The following is a 22962-nucleotide window of genomic DNA, read 5'->3' as shown; positions in this document are numbered from 1 at the left end:
TTGTCACATTTTATCTGTGGTACGTATTTCAGAGTGAACTATCTGTACAAATAAAGGTTAATTTTTTTTAGCAAAATGAAAATTCAGCAGTTTATCGTCACTGTCATGTAATATTTTTTCTTAATATACACTTTTTTAAGTGTATTTTTATTTTTCACTTATATCTTTACTTTTCAGTGTCCACCATAGTGGATGTTTGAGGAAAAACTTGAAACGTCATCTCAAATTTACAGCGTTCCAGTTTGAGTACCAAACATACAGAGATCTGACACTAGTCACACCCCTTAGATCACATGACCATATGCCCTGTTGGTGCTACATTAGAGGATAAATATACTAAATGTAGGTGGTTGGGTGTTTTAAAAGTGCCCACAGAGTTGAGTGGATATGATTGGCTATTTAAAAGACTTTATTTTCTCCTCACACGTGTTCTATTTAAAGTGCTGACTGAACCAAAACACGTTTGATCAGGTAATAAAGCCGGTCCTTATACTGCAAGTGTTGCTGGAGCTTCGACCTCTTTCGAACCATGCTCTTCTCCCTGCACATTAGTGCTCATTTCTGTTCTCAAGCCCCCCCCCCCTCACTTTCAACCCATCTCATGATATTGAATAAAATATATTGAATATTGCTGGGAAAAAACAATTTGCTTACCCATGAATGTTATATTTGGGCTCCATATGACCCCATTTATTCTGGGCTCTTTTTTTTATACCACCAGCTATAAAAAACAAAAAATATATATATCTAAAAAACACAAAAACATAAGTCTCCGTGGGGTGGGGTTCTTCAGTTTTTAGAAATTCCTTTCAGTTCTTCCAGTAAACAAACAGTAACATCATATTTTCCAAGGAAGCACGAGTACTCCAAACACAGGCACGGGCAGGAACTTTGAATTAAACTGGAGCATTTTCAAAGAGGCTGAAGAGTGAAGTCAGTGCAGAAGGGCTTTACTTGGACGCTCTTTCTAGTGGCCAGTAAGGAGGCAGTTGGAGAATAGGTGTGACTGTATAGAAGTCAATAAGAAAACAACCCAGCTAAACACCTTCCTGATGAGTTCATGGTTTCAGTTACTAGATTTACACCATTTTAAATTATGGTCCCCATTACTGTCAAAAAGGACAATAAAGCAGGCCATGATTTAGGGCTGGCCTACTGTTAGTTCAGTCAGATGCACGATGATGGCGGCCAAAAAGGCTTCAAAATGGGAGCCAGCAAACCAGCGAGTGACAGCAGGGAGACAGTCTAACTATCATGTATACTCCCTATGGTTAAAAAAACATACAGAGACCTGTAAAGGTGTAAAAAAGATGAAGAGGTTAAACAGGGTCCTCCCATTTTCCTCCCATTTTCACAGAGTAAATCTCAGAAATCCACTGATCAACTTTAAAGTGATTTGTGCTTTTTCATGGAAGGCATGATGTGAAATGAACCAGGGTTTAAAGAATATCCAATCCTAATCTCACTCGTGACAATTTTTAATCATTGGTTAGTCATTTATGTGTCCAGTCATTTACAAACTGATGCAAACCTTTCGGGGGTTTAGTAAAAGTGCCAGAACTTGACACATTCGAGTGCATATCAGGGGTGTGAGACTAACATAAGATGGAGGAGACTAGTGTGTCTGGCATTCATCAGCGTTTGTCCCTGGAGTGAGCACCACCCTTACGCTGGCCTCGGTCAGCTGGATCTCCACCTATCCCACAATCCCTCACTGCAGGTCCCTACAGAATGAACTCTGTGCTCTTTAGCTTTCACTCTCTCCCACAAACATCTGCCTGTTGCATAATAATGTCCAGGCGGCCAGCCTACACTGCTGTTTGTTGGTATGTGAGGCATGCAAGAGCACAAAACCCCAGTGAGAATTCTCCCCTCTCACTCTGATGCTTTCTTTCTCCTTTTTGCTCGTATGTGACAATGGTCCTTGTTGTGTGTTAATGGGCTGATGCTGCCTGATAAACTTATGGCACTGGAGTGTGGTGAGACTTTGTGGATCGAGCCCACGCAAACGCGGGTCTGCAACAAAGCACAAATACACAGAAATGTAAATGTTTGCTCGGTTTCACGTCTGAATGTAGTCGAATAAAAAAATAAAGCCCTGAAGGGTAATTTTATTTTAATAAGGAAGAATTCTAGCTTTTATTCTTTATGATGCCTACACAATATACCTTTAATGACAGATGGATGCAACCTGGGTCTGAAAAGTCAGGCCAATTTTTACTTACAGAAAAAAATAGATGGACATAGCAGCGTAGTGTCACCTGTGGTTTTGTTCCACTTCACTGCCTTCGCTCAGCTACACAAAGTGGTCACACACCTAAACTTAGGCCTTACTGGCATGCCAGGGGATAGGTTCTGAAAGCTGTTTACCCACAACATGGATGATATGGGGGAGGAAAGGGTCCGCAGACAAAACAGTGTTTTACTACCAGGCTGTAAACCTGCTTTTTAATGCTGTAATGCGTTTTATCACAGGAGTCCATGGAGAGTGACTCAAACAGCCACTGAAGGAGCTGCAGTTTTTGGCACTTCTTTGTTGGCAGACTTTTTCAGCCCCCAGAGGTTATCGCTTGGACTGTATAGAAACCTGCAGGAAAAGAACTTCAGCAAACACTTTCCTCATGAGTTTTTATGTTAATCACTCATTTCAAGGCTTTCTGAGTTCAACAAGATGTGCTTTTTGTAAATTGTGGTCCCCGTTAGCTGTGTGATTGACAAGTTGTTATGGTCTGATCATGCAGTGTCGCTCTTTTGTCAGGTAGATCCTGGTCACATCTGGTTTCAAAGACGTTCCTGATCACAGTTTCCAACATCTTTTATATACAGTCTGTGATCTAGACAGGCAGATTTGGTTTCAAAAGCAAAACTTTTCTCTTACTTATTTCCTATGATTTTGGAAACTGATCCTTTAAAACAGGCGTTTTTTCTTCTGTAAATAATAGGAGCCATATGGTTTGTATTGTAGTGGCAGTCAGGGATTCATTACTGCACCTTGAGGACTGCCTCACCCAGTGACATCATTTGGGGGATTTTTTTTTAAGGAGAAATGAAGTAAAGAAAATGATCCGTCTCGCTCCATTTCATGTTTCTCACATTTCTCATAATTTTAGTTTTCTGTTATTTGCTGCCATTTCAGCAAGAACAGATCTCATTTTACTCTAACGTCTCTACTTCAACTTCAAACGTATCGGTATATCTTCCTACAAATGCAGTTTAGAAGGCTTTTTGATGAGGATAAAATATTAAAACTACAAAAGAAAGAAAGAAAGAGAGCAGAAGAACGCTTAATTACAAAAACAAAGAAAAAGCATGAAAAAACTACACAGGAAGAGCAATGATTGCCACAAAATGACTGAGGAAGTGAATGAAGGGGCTCCAAGAATGAAAGCTCCTGACGTTACTTTCAACACCGTGCTGGTGTGAGTCTCACATTTCTAATGTCTGATGGTTCCTGAGGGCTGAAGCAGCTAGGAGGATTTCAGCCAATATTCCCATCTCTTCTGTCATTCTGCAGCGCTGTGGGGCTGTGGTTGGACTGTGTGGATAAGTGGAGTTCCTAATGAGACACTGGTATTGCGAGAGCTTGGCTCAGACCAGAGCCTAGTTTCAAGGACCCGCCCTGATGCAGCTGTTGTGCACTGCAGGCTGCATTGTAACGACTAATGGAGCTCACACCCACTCATATTACACATGAGAACAACTACACACACACACAAAAACACAATGAGGAATTGAAGCAAAAAAAAGGGGACATGTTCTATTCATTTCCCGCTTCTTTTATCGCTGGCCTCGGCGTAGTTACATGATTCACAGCTCAAAACGATCCTTATTTATCTCATACTTATAGAACAGTCCCGCTGTTCTGTCATCTGTAGTTTAGCCACACAAAAAGGATGGTTAAACATCATAATTGGCTTTAAATGATTATCCAAGGACAGCACTACAGCTCAGCACCTGCAGAGAGTCAACCATGATGCACTGGACTGTTAGGGGATAATGGGAATTCCATTTGGCCATGATTGATTTTGCCAACGTGCATCTCGCTAAAGGCTTCCCGGCTGCTGGGGTTTTTGAGCCTGATGTATTCTTATCAACACGCTCAGCATCTTAGAAAGGCCGGTCAGTGCTGTCAAATGAAATTAACTTATAAATAGGATCTCAGAACTTAGCTCGGTAATGTGGAGGTTTTTTCATTTCAAGCACTCAGTGAGCATATTTTTCTGTTCTTATTCTGAGCAATTGTGTTTGGTCACAGGACCAAAAACAATCAAGCTTACATTGACATGCATAGTGCTACCTTTGTGAGAGTTTTGGATCAATTGAGTGATTAAAATGTCATGAAATTTGTAACTTTTAGGCTTAGGGTTAAGATTAGAATTAGGTTAGGGTTAGAAACGTAGTCGTGATGGTTAAATTAAGGGCTGAAAGGCCTGGGAATGAATGAATTCATAAAGAATGCATGGATGCATGAACAGAGAGATCTCAAAGTATTAGTAAAATAATACAAAGACAACCAAACATATGCTGCTACAGCTTCTTTTGCATTGTTATGAGTGAGTAAACATTTACATGTTAAGGAAAAATAATTCTATTATTTCACATCCATCCCCATACAGTATACTCATATATATATATACAGATACCCCACTATACCTTATAAATGTCATTGCAGTGTGCACACAAACCAAACGTGGTGGCAGAGACAATGTGAAAGTTAACAAATGCTTAATATAGTCTTTAAGAGTTTCTTTTCACTCATTGTTCTGTCAGAATTATGAATATTTGTGGTAAAAATGAGGGTGTAGGTGGAACTCATTGCATGCCACAGTTATCACCAAAGCTCAGTTCATTCTTATGTCATGGAGCTCGCAGATAATGGCTCCAGTGTTGCTGACTGGTCCTAACTGGTGTAATGCTGCCCTAAGCAAAAAGACAATAGTAGCTATTCTGTTATGGCCCAGCAAGAGTGTAAGTGGGTGTAAGGAATGACCAGTCAGGGGAAGGGGACAGGGGTGCCCAATATGGCCTCCACACAGTGACTGGACTGTGTCGCAGTCTGGAGGGGGGAAGATAGCACCACAAAGATCTGTCTGTCTGCCTCTACGCCCAGAATCCAAGTTCCATCGTGGGAGACACAGAGTGAAAGAAAGAGATAGATGGTGAGGGGAGAGAGGAGGGGATGCTACACTCAGTCTGTTTCATTCGGTGGAGCCGGGACAGGACGGGCCGGTCGGGCATGTTCAGCAAGCAGGAAGGACGCGGGTCATCGGGGGATGCTGAGAGCGATGCACGGGCGAGCTGGAGGACCGCCACACAGATCGGTGACAGAGACGGCTCGGTAGAGAATAACACTTAGGTGCTTTGACTGGGCAACAATGGGCAGCATCCACTGGCATGTGCGGATGTTTAGCTTTAGAGGCGGTAAACAGCCATCGACTGTACAGAGGATGGATCCTTCAGTGGCTACTTAACAACCTGGATCTGGTGCGTTGCGTCATATCATTTCTTCATGTTGTACATTTAGTCTTTTGGTATATTCAGGTTTAAGCACATCCTCTCTTCATTTGGGGAGGTTTATGGAAACATATAGTCCAATCATTATAATACAAAGTAGTAAAACCAGGAAATCTTTTATTATTAAAGAATAATCCATTTCATCTGTATTATGATGAAAAAGGCAGAGAGAATAAAAAGGATAAAGAAATGTGATCGTGATAAGATAAAAGATCTTTTTTTGTTCTTTGGGAAATTGTCCCAGGCTCAGAGGAGCTCTCGCATAGAAGTTTTAGAGAGGTTAATAAACTTATGATGAACTAATAAAACAATAAAATGCATTAAAGTGGGGTAAACTATTAAAAAAAGAAAAAACAGGAACCCCAGCAAATGCAGATGTTTTTTTGAACTTGCAGATGTTAAGAAATGTTTAAATTAAGAACATTTTTTCAGTGTTTCCAGGTGTAAGACGTCTTTCAGAAGCCTTTAAATACTACTTTAATTAAATATTAATATTTTTAAGTTGAAAACCTTTTTAAAAAGGCATTCAAGTGTAAGACGTGCACTCTTCTGCTGACTATTTATAATTGTTTAATGAGCACTTAAACTTTTTTCGGCGTTTGGTTTCCCTCCATTTTCATATAGTCGATAAGCACTCCTTATGTCCGAGCCCCGTTTGAGTAGTGAAATCCATCAGAGCCATCATGATTTTGTTGTGTGATAATGGAACATTAAATGTTTACATTGCATTACATTCTAATGATAATGTACTTTTGATCCAATATATGGTATGTACTGTCCAGTGAAGAAGAACCGATTGTATTTTTGGAAATGATTTGTGTTTAGTGGATTTTACTTCACTTGACCCATTCATTTCTGACTGACAAATACATATAACATTAAGATTATTAGTTTTAGTATGTTTAGTGTGTTAAGATTATGTAAACTGCACACATGGAATATGCACATGCAGTTGAAATGGGGGAGACTGGGACCATTTTTGACCATTGAAACTTTAATCTGTGTACAAAGGATTCGTGCCACTTACAGGTGGAGTCATTTTACATATCAGTCACAATCTTGTTTTTTTTAAATAAAGAAATTAAATGTTACCACTGACACCAACTCTCCACAAGGACAGCTGCAATTCATTACTTGTATTTAATTTTTTCTCAACGAGCGCAGTTTGAATAGTTTAAATCATTGACGATAACACAAAGAAATTTGTAGAAAATGGACGAAAACATGCAAAATGTTTAGTGCTGTGACTGACCATGACTTCAATTCAAAGGCTGTTGACTGACACTCACTAATCTCTGTTACATCTTTTTTCTCCGTCTTCTTCAGTCCAACTCCTGAAGTCGACAGATCTCAGCCGCCACAGTCTTCTCTACCTGAAAGAGATTGGGAATGGCTGGTTTGGGAAGGTAAGCCCACTTCAGAAACCTCAATCTTCATAAAAACCTGCTGGTAATTTCAAACCTGTCGCTCCCTGCCAGGTAGATGAAACGCAGCATCATGGCTGTTAGTCTTTGCTGTGATTCCGGCTCGGAGTCGGTTAAAAATGTCCGACACGCTGCGTTACCTGAAATGTCTGAGTGTGTAATGCCAGCCCGATCCTCTTGCCTTTGATGTCGGCTTGTTCCCAAAGTGATAGTCTTAGCCCTTGAGAACAAATTTTACGCTGCTAAATTTTCAAAGTAATAGCCCTCCTTGCAGCCTAAACCTTCTGGTGTGTTAACGTGTTTTTACAACCAGATAACATGTTGTTGTCATTCTCTCTCGTTTTCCCCCTTCTGCTTCTTTGTCTGCTTCTCCTCCTTTTCTTATTCGTACTGTTCACTCATGAATATTCATCCACCCTCCTCATCCTTGTGCACCATCACTGGGTACGTCCATCTGTTTGTGCGTATTATCTGCACTGCTGAACTCCTGCATGACTGCTTCATCTCGTTTTGTCTGTCTTTGTGTAATGCTACTTCCATTTCATGTTTAATGTGTTTGCTTATGTGAACGTGGCCATCTGTCTGTGTGCCTTCCCCTGTATGCATTTGTCTCTGCTTGTTTCAGGTTCTTCTGGGGGAGGTGAACGCAGGCCTGAACACCACCCAAGTGGTGGTGAAGGAACTCAAAGCCAGTGCCAGCGTGCAGGACCAGATGCACTTCCTGGAAGAAGCACAGCCTTACCGGTACACCTTTACCTCCTTCACATGTGTTTGTCTGTAGTTTATTCTTACATGGACAATGTAAGCAGTGCATGTAAAATCTACAGTCTAAAAGTACTGATTGAAAGGGCAGAAGTAGTGCTTACATATGTCCAGCCTACATTTTAATAAAGTCTCCTTAATTGAAGATGGATCAGGTAAACCTGAGCACTGAACATTTCTCATGTCTCTGTCCTGAAGTTTAGTCCATTTTTGTTTGTGGTTTCTCACTGCTCCTCGTTTCTCTCAATTTTTTTTCTTGTCACCCTTCCAGGTGTTTGAGGCAGACGATAAGCTTATAAAATACTGACAGGCCAGCTCCCCAGGATCTATGAAACAACTGGCTTTTACTTGCTTTTCTGTAACTTTTATGTATAGCATCATGTTTTTGTTTTCCAATCACAATCAGTCAAATATTTTAGTTAAAACTGAGAATGCATGTCTTTAAATATACTTAATAAATACTGTAATATATAATAATTCATCCTAATAATTAATCCTTTATTTATCCCTGCAGAGGGATTCAGGCATTATCTGGACAAGTTAGACTGTGTACTTCATTAGGAATACATATGCAGTGTAAAGCCAATATAATAACTCTGTCATAAACTCTTCTTTTACAAATCTTATACTTTTTCCATTTTTGTTGGGAAAAAAAATCAGACGGAGGTCACGGTGTTTATATTCTAAAGTGTTGTTGTTATTTTGCCCCTTCGTCGTTAACATAGGTTAAAATCTTCTCACCGGCAATAACAGTAACACATACAAGCTTGTAAAAGTGTAATTATGACAGACCTCTCAGTGGATTGCATTAAAGTTGTTAAAGGTTATTAAAGTGATCGGTGCATAGAGACTATAATATCAACCACACTGGACAACCACACTGAGACTATAATGTCTCAGTGTGGTTGTCCAGTGTGGTTGTTGTTGTTGTTTTATTTTTCTATTGTGCTCTGTTATTAACTTCCTAAATGTCACTATGGATATGTTATATACAGTATACATATATTTTCTTGAATACTCAGCCATATCTCAATACCAAAAGTATTTATACCCATGTAATATTAAAACTAATAAAAATAAACTCCTGTTTAAAGGTGATAAATAATATGTGCATGCTGAGATCCTGTTCTCTTCCTGCCTTCTGCTCTCCAGTGCCCTCCAGCATCCTGCTCTGCTGCAGTGTCTGGCCCAGTGCACTGAGATCACCCCCTACCTGCTGGTGCTGGAGTTTTGTCCTCTGGTGAGTATCCAAAGCCACCAGACAGGTGCGCAGAGACACTCTTCAAGTCATTGTATGAAAAAACATACAATACCAAATCTCAATTGGAGATTTTACTTTTTTAATCTAGTGGATCTCTGACAACCCCAGTTTAATTTAAAGGGTTTAATATTTTAATAAAATCACTGTGCTTAACATTAGTTTATTAATGTCCTTGACAACTTTTTTGACTGTTGACTTTAATCCAAATTCTGTAGTACTTCAACTGATTGAAAGCATTTTAGTAATTTGTCATTGTAGAATGTTATATTATCTGCCTAATAAAATCATTCTTGGCAGCTGCTGTAAGTATTTGGCAGACAAGCTTAAAGTGAGTCAGTTTACACTTGTGCCACTCCAACCACTTCCCAGAATCCATCACTGTGATTGGTTTAGTAGATTACGCACAGATATTTATAGTAAATAATAGTAAAACCAACAGCCTCCTGCCACTTTTTATCTTTTATTTTTATTCCCACTGTAAGTGCAGGTGGGTAGTTCCTCTTATAAGATGAGGTCGAGTGTGGAAATGTTAGCAAAAGCTAAACTGGAAAAATAATGTTTAGATCTAACTTAGAGGAAACTTTGCAATGATTAGCATCAAACTTGTTATTTATTGTGAAGACTCCAAACAGTCTAAAGCTTTAAGACAAAGTAGAATGAAGACTGCCAAGAAGATGATATTTAGTCCAAAAGAGGAGCTTAATTCACTCAGATGGCCGGATTTCTCAGCTCATCCCTAAAATCTCTAATTATCCATTTCCATAAAGAAAAGTGAAGACAACAAATTTGCTAGTTCATCTGGTGTTCTTCCGTGCAATGTTCCGGTTTCTGACACCAATCAAGGTTTACAGACTGGACAAAGACGACGTAGTAAAATAGTAAGACTGCCCTCCAGTGGTCATACAGATGTTTTATAGCTCTCTTATGTGTGTAGGGGGATGTGAAGGGTTACCTCAGAAGCTGCAGAACCTCTGAGACCATGACCCCAGAGCCCCTGATTCTTCAAAGGATGGCCTGTGACATTGCCTCGGGCCTTCTGCACCTGCACAAACACAACTTCACGCACAGGTAAACAGTCATTTTAGACTTAAACCTGAGAAATCAGACTGCTGTCACTGATGCTGTTCAGTCAAGCAGGCAGTCTCTGTTTACCCTATTGCCATTTCCCTTGTCCATAAATGACACAATTATTTTATTCATTCATCATTTTAAAGTCCACTTTTTGCTGAAGCTGTTAGTTTTGTGTATGCCTCAGTCCTGCCGCAGCCCTGGCCCTGACTCACCTTCAGTCTGCTCTTAACCAGAGACTTTCAAAATGCAGACCAAAAGCTGTGACTCTCGTAAATATTTTAAAACGGTCAGACTGCTATGACTTTTTTTCCAAATCGTCAACATATTGTGTTAGAAAGACATCAGCTAGGACTAACTCTCGTGCATATTTCTAAAACTAATTTTTACCAGAAGATGGTCAAAGAACACATTTGTATTTACCCTGGTGGCCTGGAAAAGAGAACTTCTTTAGGAAATGCAGAACTTAAAAGAGCAGTCGCACATGTTCAAAAACATTTCTATCCATTGGTAAAATGTTGTCAAATTTTTTTGGAAGTTTGCAGAGAATATTTGCAAAAAGTGACCCGACTACCACTCTTTTGGTGTCCAACAGATACTCAGGTTTTTGGCCTGATAACGGTCATTAATTTAAGAGTCTCCATCTGACTCATCTGGTTTCTTGGACAGTAGAATTAAAGGACGTCTTTAATTGTAGCCATAAGGTTATCGTCTCTGTGATCTTGCAACAGCAGTGAGCCTGTATATCATAACTTACTGTTCTTCAATACTAATAACAGATTTCACAGTCATCACTGATCAGTGAAAACACTGGACGGCTTTACTAACAGACAAGATGCAGCCATCTAATGCTGTTTATTTGTAGAGTATTACTGCTGAAGCCTCCAAACTACCTCACAGTGCCCATTCATTTAAATCTGTAAACGTTCAGTGAATGCTTAGCCTAACCTTGATCTGCTTTCAGTTGAATGAATCATAAACTCTTCTCAAACATGTCCTTCAAACTTCTTGAGTCACTGGGCAGCTTTATTAACCATTTTTCATATTTTTGTGTGCGTGTGTTATTTTTCTGTCTACTGTGCTTCTGTGAATGTTTCATTATTAAAGCTCTATTCAGAAAGATTTTTTTTTTTATCTCAATGAGATTTTTCTCCTAAATATTACAGATTTAGATCTGAAGGCTCAGCCACTATCTCACTCTGAATTTCAGATTAGCCTTTTGCCTCTCGGTTGCTTCCTGAAACAATATCCTGGTGCTGCCTGAGTGCTCCTTAAAGACTCCAGCATCAGTGATTTTGTTGCAGGCGGTGATCCCTCCTCTCCAGGACTCCAGTTTTTGTATTTTTTTTCCAATAATTTATTGTTATTTTATCTAGTTTTCATTTCACTTTATACTCAGAAGAAGAAAAAGTTGTATTCCTACTACAGTACACTAGGTACACCAGGTTTTATCATCAAAACATACTTAAAGTATTCAAGTCAGGATTATTTTACTGACTTTATATCGTGGTGGATAAGTTTACCTATAATATTATAGATTCATATTTCAAATGCAAAATAAGAAGTATATGAAGGTTTAAATGACATAAACAATACAAGTAGTTACTCTTGTCCTATTGGACACTGACAGCAATACATTTCCTGTATATTTTATTTCATTTTTAGTAAAATTTACTTAATTTATTTTGTTTATTTTTAGCCTACTGTGAAAACACAGGGCTAAATGCTGTTGTTTGCAGGACTTCTAAGTGTTATTTCGCTTTGATAAAAATGTTCTAGTCTTGTTTTTTATGTTTATTAATATTTGAAAGACATAACAGCTGTTTACCCCCCTCTCCAGTGACCTGGCTTTAAGGAACTGCTTGTTGACGGCTGATGTCTCAGTGAAGATCGGAGATTATGGTCTGGCCCACACAAAGTACAAGGTACACACACTGAAATATAGAAACACAACAAGTGTGTTAAATGTGAAAAAGATCAGCAAATGAAAAACGGATCCTGTTGCTCTTTGTAAAGTTTGAAAATATATTCTGTATTCAACACTAGCAGGCAACAAAAAAGCAAGCTTGTTATATAAATAGTGAGTTTCCAAATGGTTGTGAGTCTGCATTAATCACAGTCGAGCCAAGTGAATTTCTGCAGGGTTATGAGAACGTTCTTTTCACTTTTTAGCATTATATCAGCAAAGGCAAAATTGTCCAGCAGGTCATTTAGTTTGAATTTGTTTTTCGTCATATTTCTGCGACTTAACAATTTACCTGACCCTCCTTTCAGGACGATTACTATGTGACATCAGATCAGATGTACGTGCCCCTGCGCTGGATCGCTCCAGAGCTGGTGGACGAGGTGCATGGAAACCTGCTGGTGGCAGACCAGACCCAACACAGCAACATCTGGTATCTGATCAATGCACATAGACACATCTTTTGTATTTTGTGAGGACGCTCGCTGACATCAAGTATGCTGTAGCCCTTAAACATCATTTTAAATACTGTACCAAGTTATCTAAAACAATCCTTACGTTAGCTCCAAACTTAGTGAGGATGTCACCAACATGTCGTCACTCCAAGAAGTTTAAAACAAAATGATTATATTGTAAAACTTTCTCTTTCTTGAACAACTGCATGCGTTCTGTTGAATAAGATTTAAATTATGAAATGTAGCCAGATATATATTATGATAATATTATTTTAATTCTTTTGTCTCTTTTACTTTCTGAACAGTTTGTAAGACATGCAAAATCACCAGCCCTAACTCCATGGATATAAGTTATAAACAATGACACACACAAGAGTTTTCCCGTAATCAAACTGTGCTTGACTCCTTTTAATGAAAAAAAATATCATAATGAAGATGTAAGATCTTTTAGAGGCAAGGTCATTGGATTTAATACACTAACAAACGCTTATATAGTTGTACGTTTTTTTACAGTAGATAAAAGGATGGACGTTACTGGAGGATTATAAGAAATGTATACATGAAATGTACATGAAGTTACTAATAAGATACATTTCATCTTATCCTGTGTCTCAGGTCTCTTGGTGTGACTATATGGGAACTGTTCGAGCTGGGAAACCAGCCCTACAGACACTATTCTGACAGACAAGTGCTGACCTACGCTGTTAGGGAGCAGCAGCTGCGACTGCCCAAACCACTGCTCCAAGTACCCCTAGCTGAACGCTGGTGAGTCACACATAAATGCAGCAAAACACAACACTTAAAGCAACACAATTAAATCCCTTCCAGGATGAGGTTTAATGAGCTTCCTATTGTTAGTCTTTTGCTATTGCACTATTCTTGGACTCTGTTACTGTAGCCTTGTATGATTCACAGTTCACAATGAACATCGCAGTAATATCTTTTTACTTCCATACTGAGCTTTGGTGCAGCTCCATGCCTCAGTTATGGCACATGTATATATTTATTTTTTGGTTTGGATTATAATATAAATAATGCTGCATATTAGGTTTTGCAATATTATTTTCTGATTTTACATATTTGAGTTTATTACTTCATTATCACCCACCTTACTTTATAATTTAATGTATAGTATTAATTGTGGCATTTAGTGTGGTAATTTTGGTTGCTACTGAGTGTTTACAGTGAGGCTGTTAGTAGACAGTACAAGTGAAGGAACAGCAAAGTAAAACACTGAGTGTACATCAACACTGTTGGTGTTAAAATGAACTGTAGCTCGCCGAACGCCCACAGCCCACAGAGACTGGAGAACACAACCACAACCAGAAACCAATATCATACCAGCCAGAAAAAAACTGATGAAATAGAGTTTAGAGAAGTCAATATTTGAAACTTTGCCCATTTTTGATGTGAGCATGCATCATTGTTAGAGAATAATAGGTCCTCTCAGTATTTGCTACAATATTACAAACAGGAAACCAAGTCTAAAAATCAAAGGTCAATTTCTGAGTGCATTGAGCTGATTACTTTTTACTTTTTGTTTCTTTCATTTCATTTTAATTAAGCTTTTTTTCTTTGTTTGTGCCTTGTGTTTTGGGTCCACAGGTATGAGGTGATGCAGTTCTGCTGGCTGCAGCCTGATCAGAGGCCAACTGCAGAGGAAGTTCACTTGCTGCTCAGCTACCTATGTGCCAAGGGGGCCAGCGAGGCCGAAGAGGACTTTGAGAGACGCTGGAACTCCCTGCGTCCCAATACTGGATTCAACAGTCAGCGTGGTGCCTCAGCGATGTCACGAGACCACCCCTCATCAACCACCTCATCTTTCCCGCTCTTAGAACCATTTTCTACTGGTGATGGCTACCACTCAGAGTCTGGAGATGACATACTAACAGTCACTGAAACCAGCCACGGCCTGAACTTTGAGTACAAGTGGGAGCAAGCCAGGGCAGACCAGTCATACAGAGCCCCAGACACTTCTAGTACCTTAGGTCAGGTAAACCATCATTGTCAGGAAGCATTTTACCCACCTGGAGGCATTGTGGGAGGCTGTCCCATGGAAAGCCTGAGCCATGGAGTTTCTCCTTCCTACTATCAACCAAAACATCTACACGCTCCAGGTGTACTTCCTGTCCTCAGTGCCCATAGCCCCTCAGTAAACAGTGAATACTACATTCGCATTGAGGAACCAGTAGACTGTAACATTGATCCAGACTACACCATGGTCTCATACAGCCCAGACTACCAGGGCAGCAGTGGGAGCTTCCTGACTGGGAGTGCAGACTCGGGTGAGTGCATGGCCTGCCCATCACAGGCTAAAACTATGGGTCCTTATTGGTCAGCTGACATCCATAAATCTGAAATGTATGACTCCAATGACTCAAGTCCTGCCATCTCCCTGACAATGGAACCCCTTTTAGGTCAAGTGTCAGATAACAGCCCCCTACGACCCTGGGAGTCTAGTCACTATGTGTCCTATAAAGATCGAGATGGGGGCTATTATTTTGACCACTCACCACCTTTGGGAATAGATCACTATCTGATCGGAGGTGAGCTCTCCAGAGAGCATCATCAGGAAAGCTGGGGCTCAAGAAGCCTGCGTCAGGCTTTAGGGGAGTTGGAGAACCCACTAGGGATATCCCATTCTATAAACAGTCCACCTCAGCAGGCTTACAGAGACACATACCTGGACACAAGTCAGACGTCCATTATAGGAAAGAATGTCACTGGAGGTTATTATGACATGATGGGTTCCCTGAGGAAGACTATGCCCAGCCACACAAGACACAACAGTAACTCTGTCAGTATAAACATGGAGACTCAGGGGGCTCTCTTTATAGGACACAGAGACAGTGACTCAGAAGAGGAAGATGAGGACATATTTGTTGAGAGACACACTTGCAATACTTGGCCTTCGAAGCACCGCCACAGCAGTGCCGGTCACCAGAGACGGGCAAGCCATAGTTGCCGACAGGACACCTACGCCGATTTCCATTATACAATGCCAAGTACAGACATCGAGGACTCCTGGCCAGAAGGACACAGCCTGGCCTTCCACTCTCTACCCAAACCCATCGATTATCTTGAGCCACACCAGGTCAAAGATAATAGTGCCTGCCTTAGTTTGAGTAAACATCATGCTATGGTGCCCTCGGAAAACTGCAATGCCTACATTTACATGTGCCATGAAGGTGAGACTCAGGTGCCAACATCGGGAGAGTGCTGCCACTCACACTTTGTTGACCCACTCACTGGCTTGCTTGTTCGAAACACAAGCTTTTGTCAGCTCTACAGTCACACTAACTACAGAGATAAAGTCATTGACATGCCAAGCAATGAAGAGATGATCAATCTATCACCAGCTCCAGGAGGTCCCATCGTGGCCAAATCTGTGGACTGTGGAGAACAGTATGTCGATCTTACAACTGATGATGTCCAATCTAAAGAGAAGAGGGAGGACGTTATTAAGGAAATCACACAGAAACTGCCAGAGCCTAGAAAAGAAGAGGTGACTCTAACAATGACAAAAGCCACTCAAGCCACTCCACCTCCTGATGATAACACACATGTGATGGTGGCGGTGACAGATCCACAGTCAGAGATGAGTCACACCAGTGACAGTGGCGTCGACCGTGAAGATTCCAATGTAAGCCTTGCTGACATACTCGACTGCAGTGACGATGACGAAGAGGAAGACATCACAGACGATATAACTGATGTTACTTCAGGCATCTTCGCTGATGAGTCCAGTGAGCTGAATGCTTCTCCCGCCTTCAAGTTGCTACAAAAGCAGGTAGGAACACCTGATTCCATGGATTCCATGGATCTGCCGTCTGCAGCTGGGTCTTGTGAAGGCTCCAGCCCTGCGTCATCCCGCCCTTCCAGCTCACCTAAAGCTATGGACAGCGGCTATGACACGGAGAATAATGAGAGCCCCGAGTTTGTTCCCAAAGAACCTCATGAACCTCGTGAACAACCTTTAGGAAAACCTGCTCTTGATGCCAGCCTGGAGGAGGAAGAAGTCCTGGAGGAAGAGGGAATTGAAGCTAAAGTGGTGCCCGCAGAGGGTGAGTCATCAACGGGCGAAGATTTGGCACTAGAAGCATCACAGGCAGATGACCAAATTCTGTTACCCTTGAGCGATAAGACGCCATACAGAGACTCTGCCTACTTTTCAGACTATGAGAATGAAAAGCAGACTCGGCATGAGGGAGAAGAACTCCAAATGGGGAAAACAGATGAGCAAAACATTGAAAAAGAACCAAACATGCTAGAAAAGAAAGCTGCAAAAAGGAAAAATGATGGAGAGGAAGAACTAAAGGGTGTTGTAGTGAACAAGGACATAAAACTTGAAACGAAACAAACAGTAACAGACACAACAGAATTCTCTCATTCACCAGAGATTGAGGAGTACTTGACAGAGGACTGTTGCGAAGATGAGACTTTAGGACTTCCTCCAGAGCCTTCTGATACTGAGGGAGGACTGGATGAATGGCCATCACAGGAAGAGAGCTCATCCTTGGGAGACTGGGCAGCTGAGGTGGTGGGGGCCATGGAAGAAGCTCTTGGTGCCCTGAATGGAGATTGTGCCACCAACATAAATTTAGATAAGGAGGAAGCAGATGACATGAAAGACTCTGCTCAAACTTCAGAAACTTCAGAGGAGGCAGCAGCCGAGATGGTTCAGAACAGGCCATCAGGCATATCCAGTGAAATGCCACACACCTTACCCAAAGATGAGGTAGCTTTGCAACACACCTCAAACACCAGACGATTTTCCTCTTCCTCTCCTCCACCTCCATCCACCCCACCACCTCCGCTCCCTGCAACAGAGGGCAGAGCATCTCCGGCCGACGGGGAGGAGGCCGACGAGGAGGACGGCGATACCGATGACAGCGACGAGTCGGACGAGGAGCTGCAAAGCTACAGTATGCAGGAACAGAGTGGAGGGGAAGAGAGTGAGGAAGAGTGCCACCCAGTGCCTATTGTGGTGAGCGACAACAGCGAGGCCCATAAACTGCGAAGCCTGCTCAAGATGCCAGCATTGCTCACTGAGGAGAACCTGGAGGAGGAGCTCGAACACAAGAAGAAAACAGTGTCTTTTTTTGACGATGTTACCGTGTATCTGTTCGACCAGGTGAGTGTCAAAGAGGGAAGATCCAAATTTGAGGAGCTTTAGCCTTAATATTGGCTCTATTAATGGCACATCAATAATGTTTATTCTGGTCCACTCACTGACTCTTTTAATATCACAACTGCTAGGAAAGCCCAACTAAAGAGCTCGCCGAACATGGCTTTCCTTTAGGAGCAGAAGGTTCTCAAACCAAACCCCAAGAAAGGGTTAATGCCTCAGACGACTCTTCAGACGGGAACATTTCGGAGGAGAGTATGTATTATTCTTTTACTTTCAAATGTGCAAATGTGAATATGATTACACACAATTTATTAACACACTGAAGACTTCCTCACGTTAAGATATCAAACCATTAATTCCTTCCCTTTGCTGTTTTCTCTCAGGTGCGGGTTTTGAGTGGGAAGATGACTTCCCCCTACTCCCTCTGCCAACATCCTCAGCCGCATCTGAATCCCCTCCACCCCGTTCCATCACCACAACCCCAGACACTAAACCAGCCGTGCAGTATTCCCGCTTTACTGTCTCTCCCTCCAGCGTGTCCCGGTTCTCCATCACTCACATCTCAGACTCTGATATGGAATCTGCAGGAGGTAGGTCACTTCTGCAAACTCATGAGAAACTCATATTTTTAACAGTGGATATACATATCTAATTTTGCCTCTGTAAACTATCACAGTGAATTTTAAATCAAGCAATCATCGTGTGGTTGAAGTCCAGACTTTCAGCTTTATTTCAATAGGTTTTACGAAAACGTTGCAGTAAACGTGTTGATGTGAAGGTTTTACAGTGTGTATTTTTTCTTCCCAGAAGTGTCAGATGGAAACTGGCTAGTAGCTACATCTTATGAGATCACAGTTTTTGTGCATTATCGCTGACAAATAAAGAATAAAACTAAAATGCTTCTTTCTGCTGTGTTAGACTTAAACCCAGTCTGGGAACCTGGCCCATTAAAGATGCAATTGTTGGCTGCAGCATATTGCCAAAAGCTGAACTGCCATAATAATGAGAAAATACACTCTTGCCAAATGTCTTTGATATGTGCCAATGTTTTGGGGATAAAGATGCCCAGTGGCCTGTAAAAATGGGTGGTATACATTAATCCTTTCTGCCTCATTGTGTCTTCTGCAGGAAGCAGTGAAGATGGAGACAAAGAATAAGAAGCTGTGGATATTTACTGCCTCTTTGTGACAACAACTCGGCCTGCTAGCATGACTACTGATTTCATTTTTAACGTCAGGTTTTAGAAACACAAGACAGTGCCTCTTACCGCCTGTGGACACTTTCGAAAGGTCCGTCTCACCACCATGTAGGACTGGCCTAAGCTGTTTAGAATACTGAAAAGAGAATTGTTAATATATAATATTTCAAGAATATTAATATATACGGTATGTATGGTGAGTTTAAGAAACCAGGGGAAACTTGTATGTTGAGTCTACATATTTTTTTGGATTAAAGAAACAACGTGGAAGGACAGACCTTTGAAAAGCATTACATTTGCCACTTCTTTCACTTTCTAATTCGTCATGGGGCGCATTCATAAGAGTGTGGAGCCACCTGGACTTTTAAGAAAGAGGACTGTTAAAGTGTTGCTGAGTAAAAGACACAATGTCAACTTTCTGACTTTTCAACAAAGGATCAGCACTTTGAACAAGACTGTGCAGCTCCGCAGACTTTATACTTTTTAGGAAATGGTTTTACCTGTATTAATAATGAATATCAAAAAGAATCTTTAAAGTATCACAAGTAATATAATGTCAGTATTTGGGATCATTCAGAGACGTGCTTGTGTGAACGATGGAAGCGTAGGGGATCCTAATGGGTGTCTGCTTACAGGATGTTTTCTTTTTTTTGAGGAAACAGCTGAGCAACCTTGACAACCTAATAATTATTTGTGACTTTTTTCATTGTCACATCAGGACCGCGACTATACTGTTTTACACAAACATCATTCTATTTACCAAACTGGGTGCCAGCACCACAATCGCAGCCAACTCCTCTTTACTGTAAGCATCAGACACAACATTGTGACTATAATGGGAAGAAGTATCGGGGTAATTTCAGACTGAATTCTTATGAAAGTTTCTTATAATATAGCAATGCATGGTTTCACATTTACAAGAATTTACGGCTAAGAAACAAAAGGAAAGTGTTTTTATTTTTAAGGCAGGTACACAGGTCATTAAAACTGACATCGACTGAACCTAACAGTGATGTAAGCCAGTAGGGTGGGCAATATAATGTAATATTTTATCATGATGTGCGTGTACTGGATCTTCAGCTCAAAAATATAGACAAAATGTCTGTTTTGGTTAACCAGCAGATGCCTGACAAATCAAGGCACTTCATCACATTGATGCAAAGATACTGTTAATCCAACATTGCTAGAGAGCAGTAATACTCACTAACATGCGAGAAGATGTAGTGCAGCCTACGGAGGTACTGAAGGCATATATCCCTTTTCCACTGACACAGTGTTGGTTCACAGTATTAATAAAAGTAATTGTTTAGTAACAGAAAACTGCTGGGCCTGCTGGTGTTAGTGGTCATGGGAGGGGAATGTACCAAAAACCACAGTTCTTATCATGGCCACTTGAGGCTGGCTCCAACAGGAGTCAGTTCCCATAAACTCCCATGTATAAAAAATTCAGCTTTACAGCCTTAATAAGCATGTGTCCAGCTTGGTACAAAAATGGTTTAGGCCTACAAAGATAGATTTTGGTATTGTTGCATTTTATTTTTTGCTTTTATTAACTCAAGGTCACTGCATGACCTTCACCCTGCATTGGAATGATTTACAACTGAGTGTAAAACAGCTGGGATGAGTGTCAGCACCTCTAAGTGTGAGGTTATGGTTCATTCTCTATTCATCAGGAGGTGGAGGATGAGATGGATTCGTTAAACATCAGCAGCGATGTGGGTGTTGTACTGGGCTGTTGTGGTGAAGAGAGAAGTTTTTTATTTAAGAGTCTATGTTCCAACCCTCATCCCTGGTCATGATATCAAGGTAATGACCGGAAGATTAAGGTAGGGAATACAAGTGGACGTTTCCTCTGCAGGGTATCTTTGTTCAGCTTTAAAGATGTGGTTGAGGTAATTCGGATATCCGGTTAGGGGATCACCTGGGAACTTCTTTCAAGCACACTCAACTGATAGGTGACACCAGGGTAGACACAGAATCCAATGGAGAGATCTCACCTGACCTGGGAAGGTCTCAGGATTTACCAGTCCAAACTGAAAGTGATGCTGTGGAGAAGGACATCTTGAATACCTTTGCTTGCTGCCATCATTACAAAACCTTAAATAAGTGGACATTGATGGATGGATGGATGGAGGGATGGACGGAGGGATGGATAAATATCTCCATCTCAATACAGGAGTTTAGGGGCGTAGCTGCTTTTCATACCTTCACCCTCCAAATAAATATCTGTCTCCAAAGAAAGGCATGGTAGAGTGAAAAACCACAATGACTCAAATCTGTCACAAAGGTTCTCAAAAGACTCCAAGGCAGAACTGCCAGGAATGCCAGCACCACATTGGTGGAAAAGCAGTAACAGATACCGTGGTAGAAACATTTTTTCATTGGTGTACCATCATATTGCCCATCCCTACACACTAACATCTCAAATTACCCAACAACATTTAAATACAGTTTTTGTCTGCACTGAGGTTTGTCTGAACAAATGTGATTTTTGTGTTTGTAAATCAGCACATTATAGATCCAGTATTTCTCTGTTTCTGCCCATTTACCTATCATGTTATGTTTGGAACAACTTGTTTGGAGCAGATTTCTACAATAATTCTAGGATCAGAAGTTGAACTGTTGGACTTTTTCAGACTAAAAGGAAAAGACTGTTCAAAATCATTATCACACTCAAAAACGAATCCCTTTGAGCCTCATTGTTGTTAAGTGAGCCTCTAATTTATAATAAGCCTAACTGGTCTGATCAGCTTGTTGAAAGGCCACAGAGGGCTGATGTCATGATGATAAAACAATGCTGTCATGCTTTGCTCTGTTTGTAAAACTGTGAGAAAGAGAAAGATTGATGGGTTGGTGTGTTTGCTGGATGGAAAAGTTGGATTCCACCTTTGAAAGATGCCCGGTGATCAACATGTAGTGTCTTAAATGTTTGTTTGCCTTCCAAGGCTTTAATATTCTGTAACAGTTTAGCATAGAAACATCTAGATGGCTGTCCGTAATATTTTTGTATCTCAACAAAAATACTTTTTAGAGTATTGCTGTACTGTATCTGTGAGGGAGGGAAGGTTTAAAAAATCTCTTATGTTTATTGTTGCCAAAGAGATGCTGTGTTTTTGGTCCAGAGGGGGTGAAGGGGGGGAAGTACAGTTTGTATGTTTTCACCCCATTGTGAGGACAGACAGGAAGCTCACTGGCCTTGAACCGAAGGCGCAAACGTGCGGGAGAAGCTTTGGTTGAGATACTGTCATAATGTTTGCCCCCACAATGACCTGGTCACATCATTACTTTCTGTACCTTCTATCAATTACAAATAAAATCTGGTTTACACATGTTAAAATATATTGGCCATTTTTTACGTGTTTTTAAATAAATTAATTTATTGACACATGTAGACTCTAAAATCTTACAGAGTTGTTAAAAAGTTCAGATGTAAAATTTAAGGAGTCCTTAGAATCATTTTGGACAACCAACAAATACTGAAGAACTCTGATATTAAATATAAGTTTTTAAAACTCCATTTTTAAATCCATGTAGAAAACAAAACATCTCTCATCTTCGTTGTCTATGTTAAAAGGTGCAATGGGAACCATTTTTGCACTCAAAACCTATTAAGCCACCAAATTCAAGTCACATGGTGTGTAAAGTCTAGTGTAGTATAAATGTACTGTATATTATATCAACTTAAGAGGAATGTAAAAATACAGAAGATTAATATTTTTCCTGGTTGCTTGTGAACCACCTAGGGCACAGGAAACAAACGTAGTTTCAGATAATAGATGTTATTGTTTCAAAACATTTTAGCATTACAGTTCTGTTATAGGACTTCAATTTGGGTAAATTCAGTATAAGCATGGGCTAGAAGAACATCCACTAGAGACTCAGAGGCAGAGGATGAGGTAGAAAAGTCACGAAGGTGACCCATGTTATGAAGAAAAAATCAAAAAGTCTCTTATTTGAGTCTTTTGCCACATCTTACATTTTTATAATGACCTGACTTATGTCTTGTTGACTTCTTGGTGAGTGTCAAATCCAACACCCATTTCCATTTCTCCTTAAACCCAGAGGAAGCGGTTCTGAAACTATTTCAAACCAGTGTCTTAGTTTCCTTTAGGACGTCAATTAAAAAGTAGTAAAGTTTAATCTCTCGACCTCTATCCTTTTAGTTTAGAGGATGTGCTAAAACTTT

General features: G+C 40.5%; 1 protein-coding gene across 3 annotated transcripts in view; it reads left to right on the top strand.

Annotated features, from left to right (window-relative positions):
* Positions 1-22115, top strand: part of aatkb (apoptosis-associated tyrosine kinase b) — a 68679-nt gene extending 46564 nt beyond the window's left edge. For 2 of the 3 annotated variants that reach the window (XM_039616368.1, XM_039616369.1), the window contains 11 exons: positions 6841-6920; positions 7564-7682; positions 8853-8940; positions 9896-10029; positions 11870-11954; positions 12304-12425; positions 13063-13212; positions 14053-17581; positions 17707-17830; positions 17962-18168; positions 18707-22115. In XM_039616368.1, coding sequence (XP_039472302.1) covers positions 6841-6920; positions 7564-7682; positions 8853-8940; positions 9896-10029; positions 11870-11954; positions 12304-12425; positions 13063-13212; positions 14053-17581; positions 17707-17830; positions 17962-18168; positions 18707-18735 — 4667 coding nt within the window. In that variant the 3' untranslated portion in view covers positions 18736-22115. Of the gene's footprint in view, positions 1-5139; positions 5485-6840; positions 6921-7563; positions 7683-8852; positions 8941-9895; positions 10030-11869; positions 11955-12303; positions 12426-13062; positions 13213-14052; positions 17582-17706; positions 17831-17961; positions 18169-18706 lie in introns of those variants that run through there. The other variant, XM_039616370.1, reaches the window with a different exon arrangement.
* Positions 22116-22962: the final 847 nt, after the last annotated feature.

The sequence above is a fragment of the Oreochromis aureus genome, linkage group 8, assembly GCF_013358895.1.
Source record: "Oreochromis aureus strain Israel breed Guangdong linkage group 8, ZZ_aureus, whole genome shotgun sequence".
Classification (NCBI taxonomy): Eukaryota; Metazoa; Chordata; class Actinopteri; order Cichliformes; family Cichlidae; genus Oreochromis; species Oreochromis aureus.
This window is presented reverse-complemented; position numbering and strand designations above follow the sequence as displayed.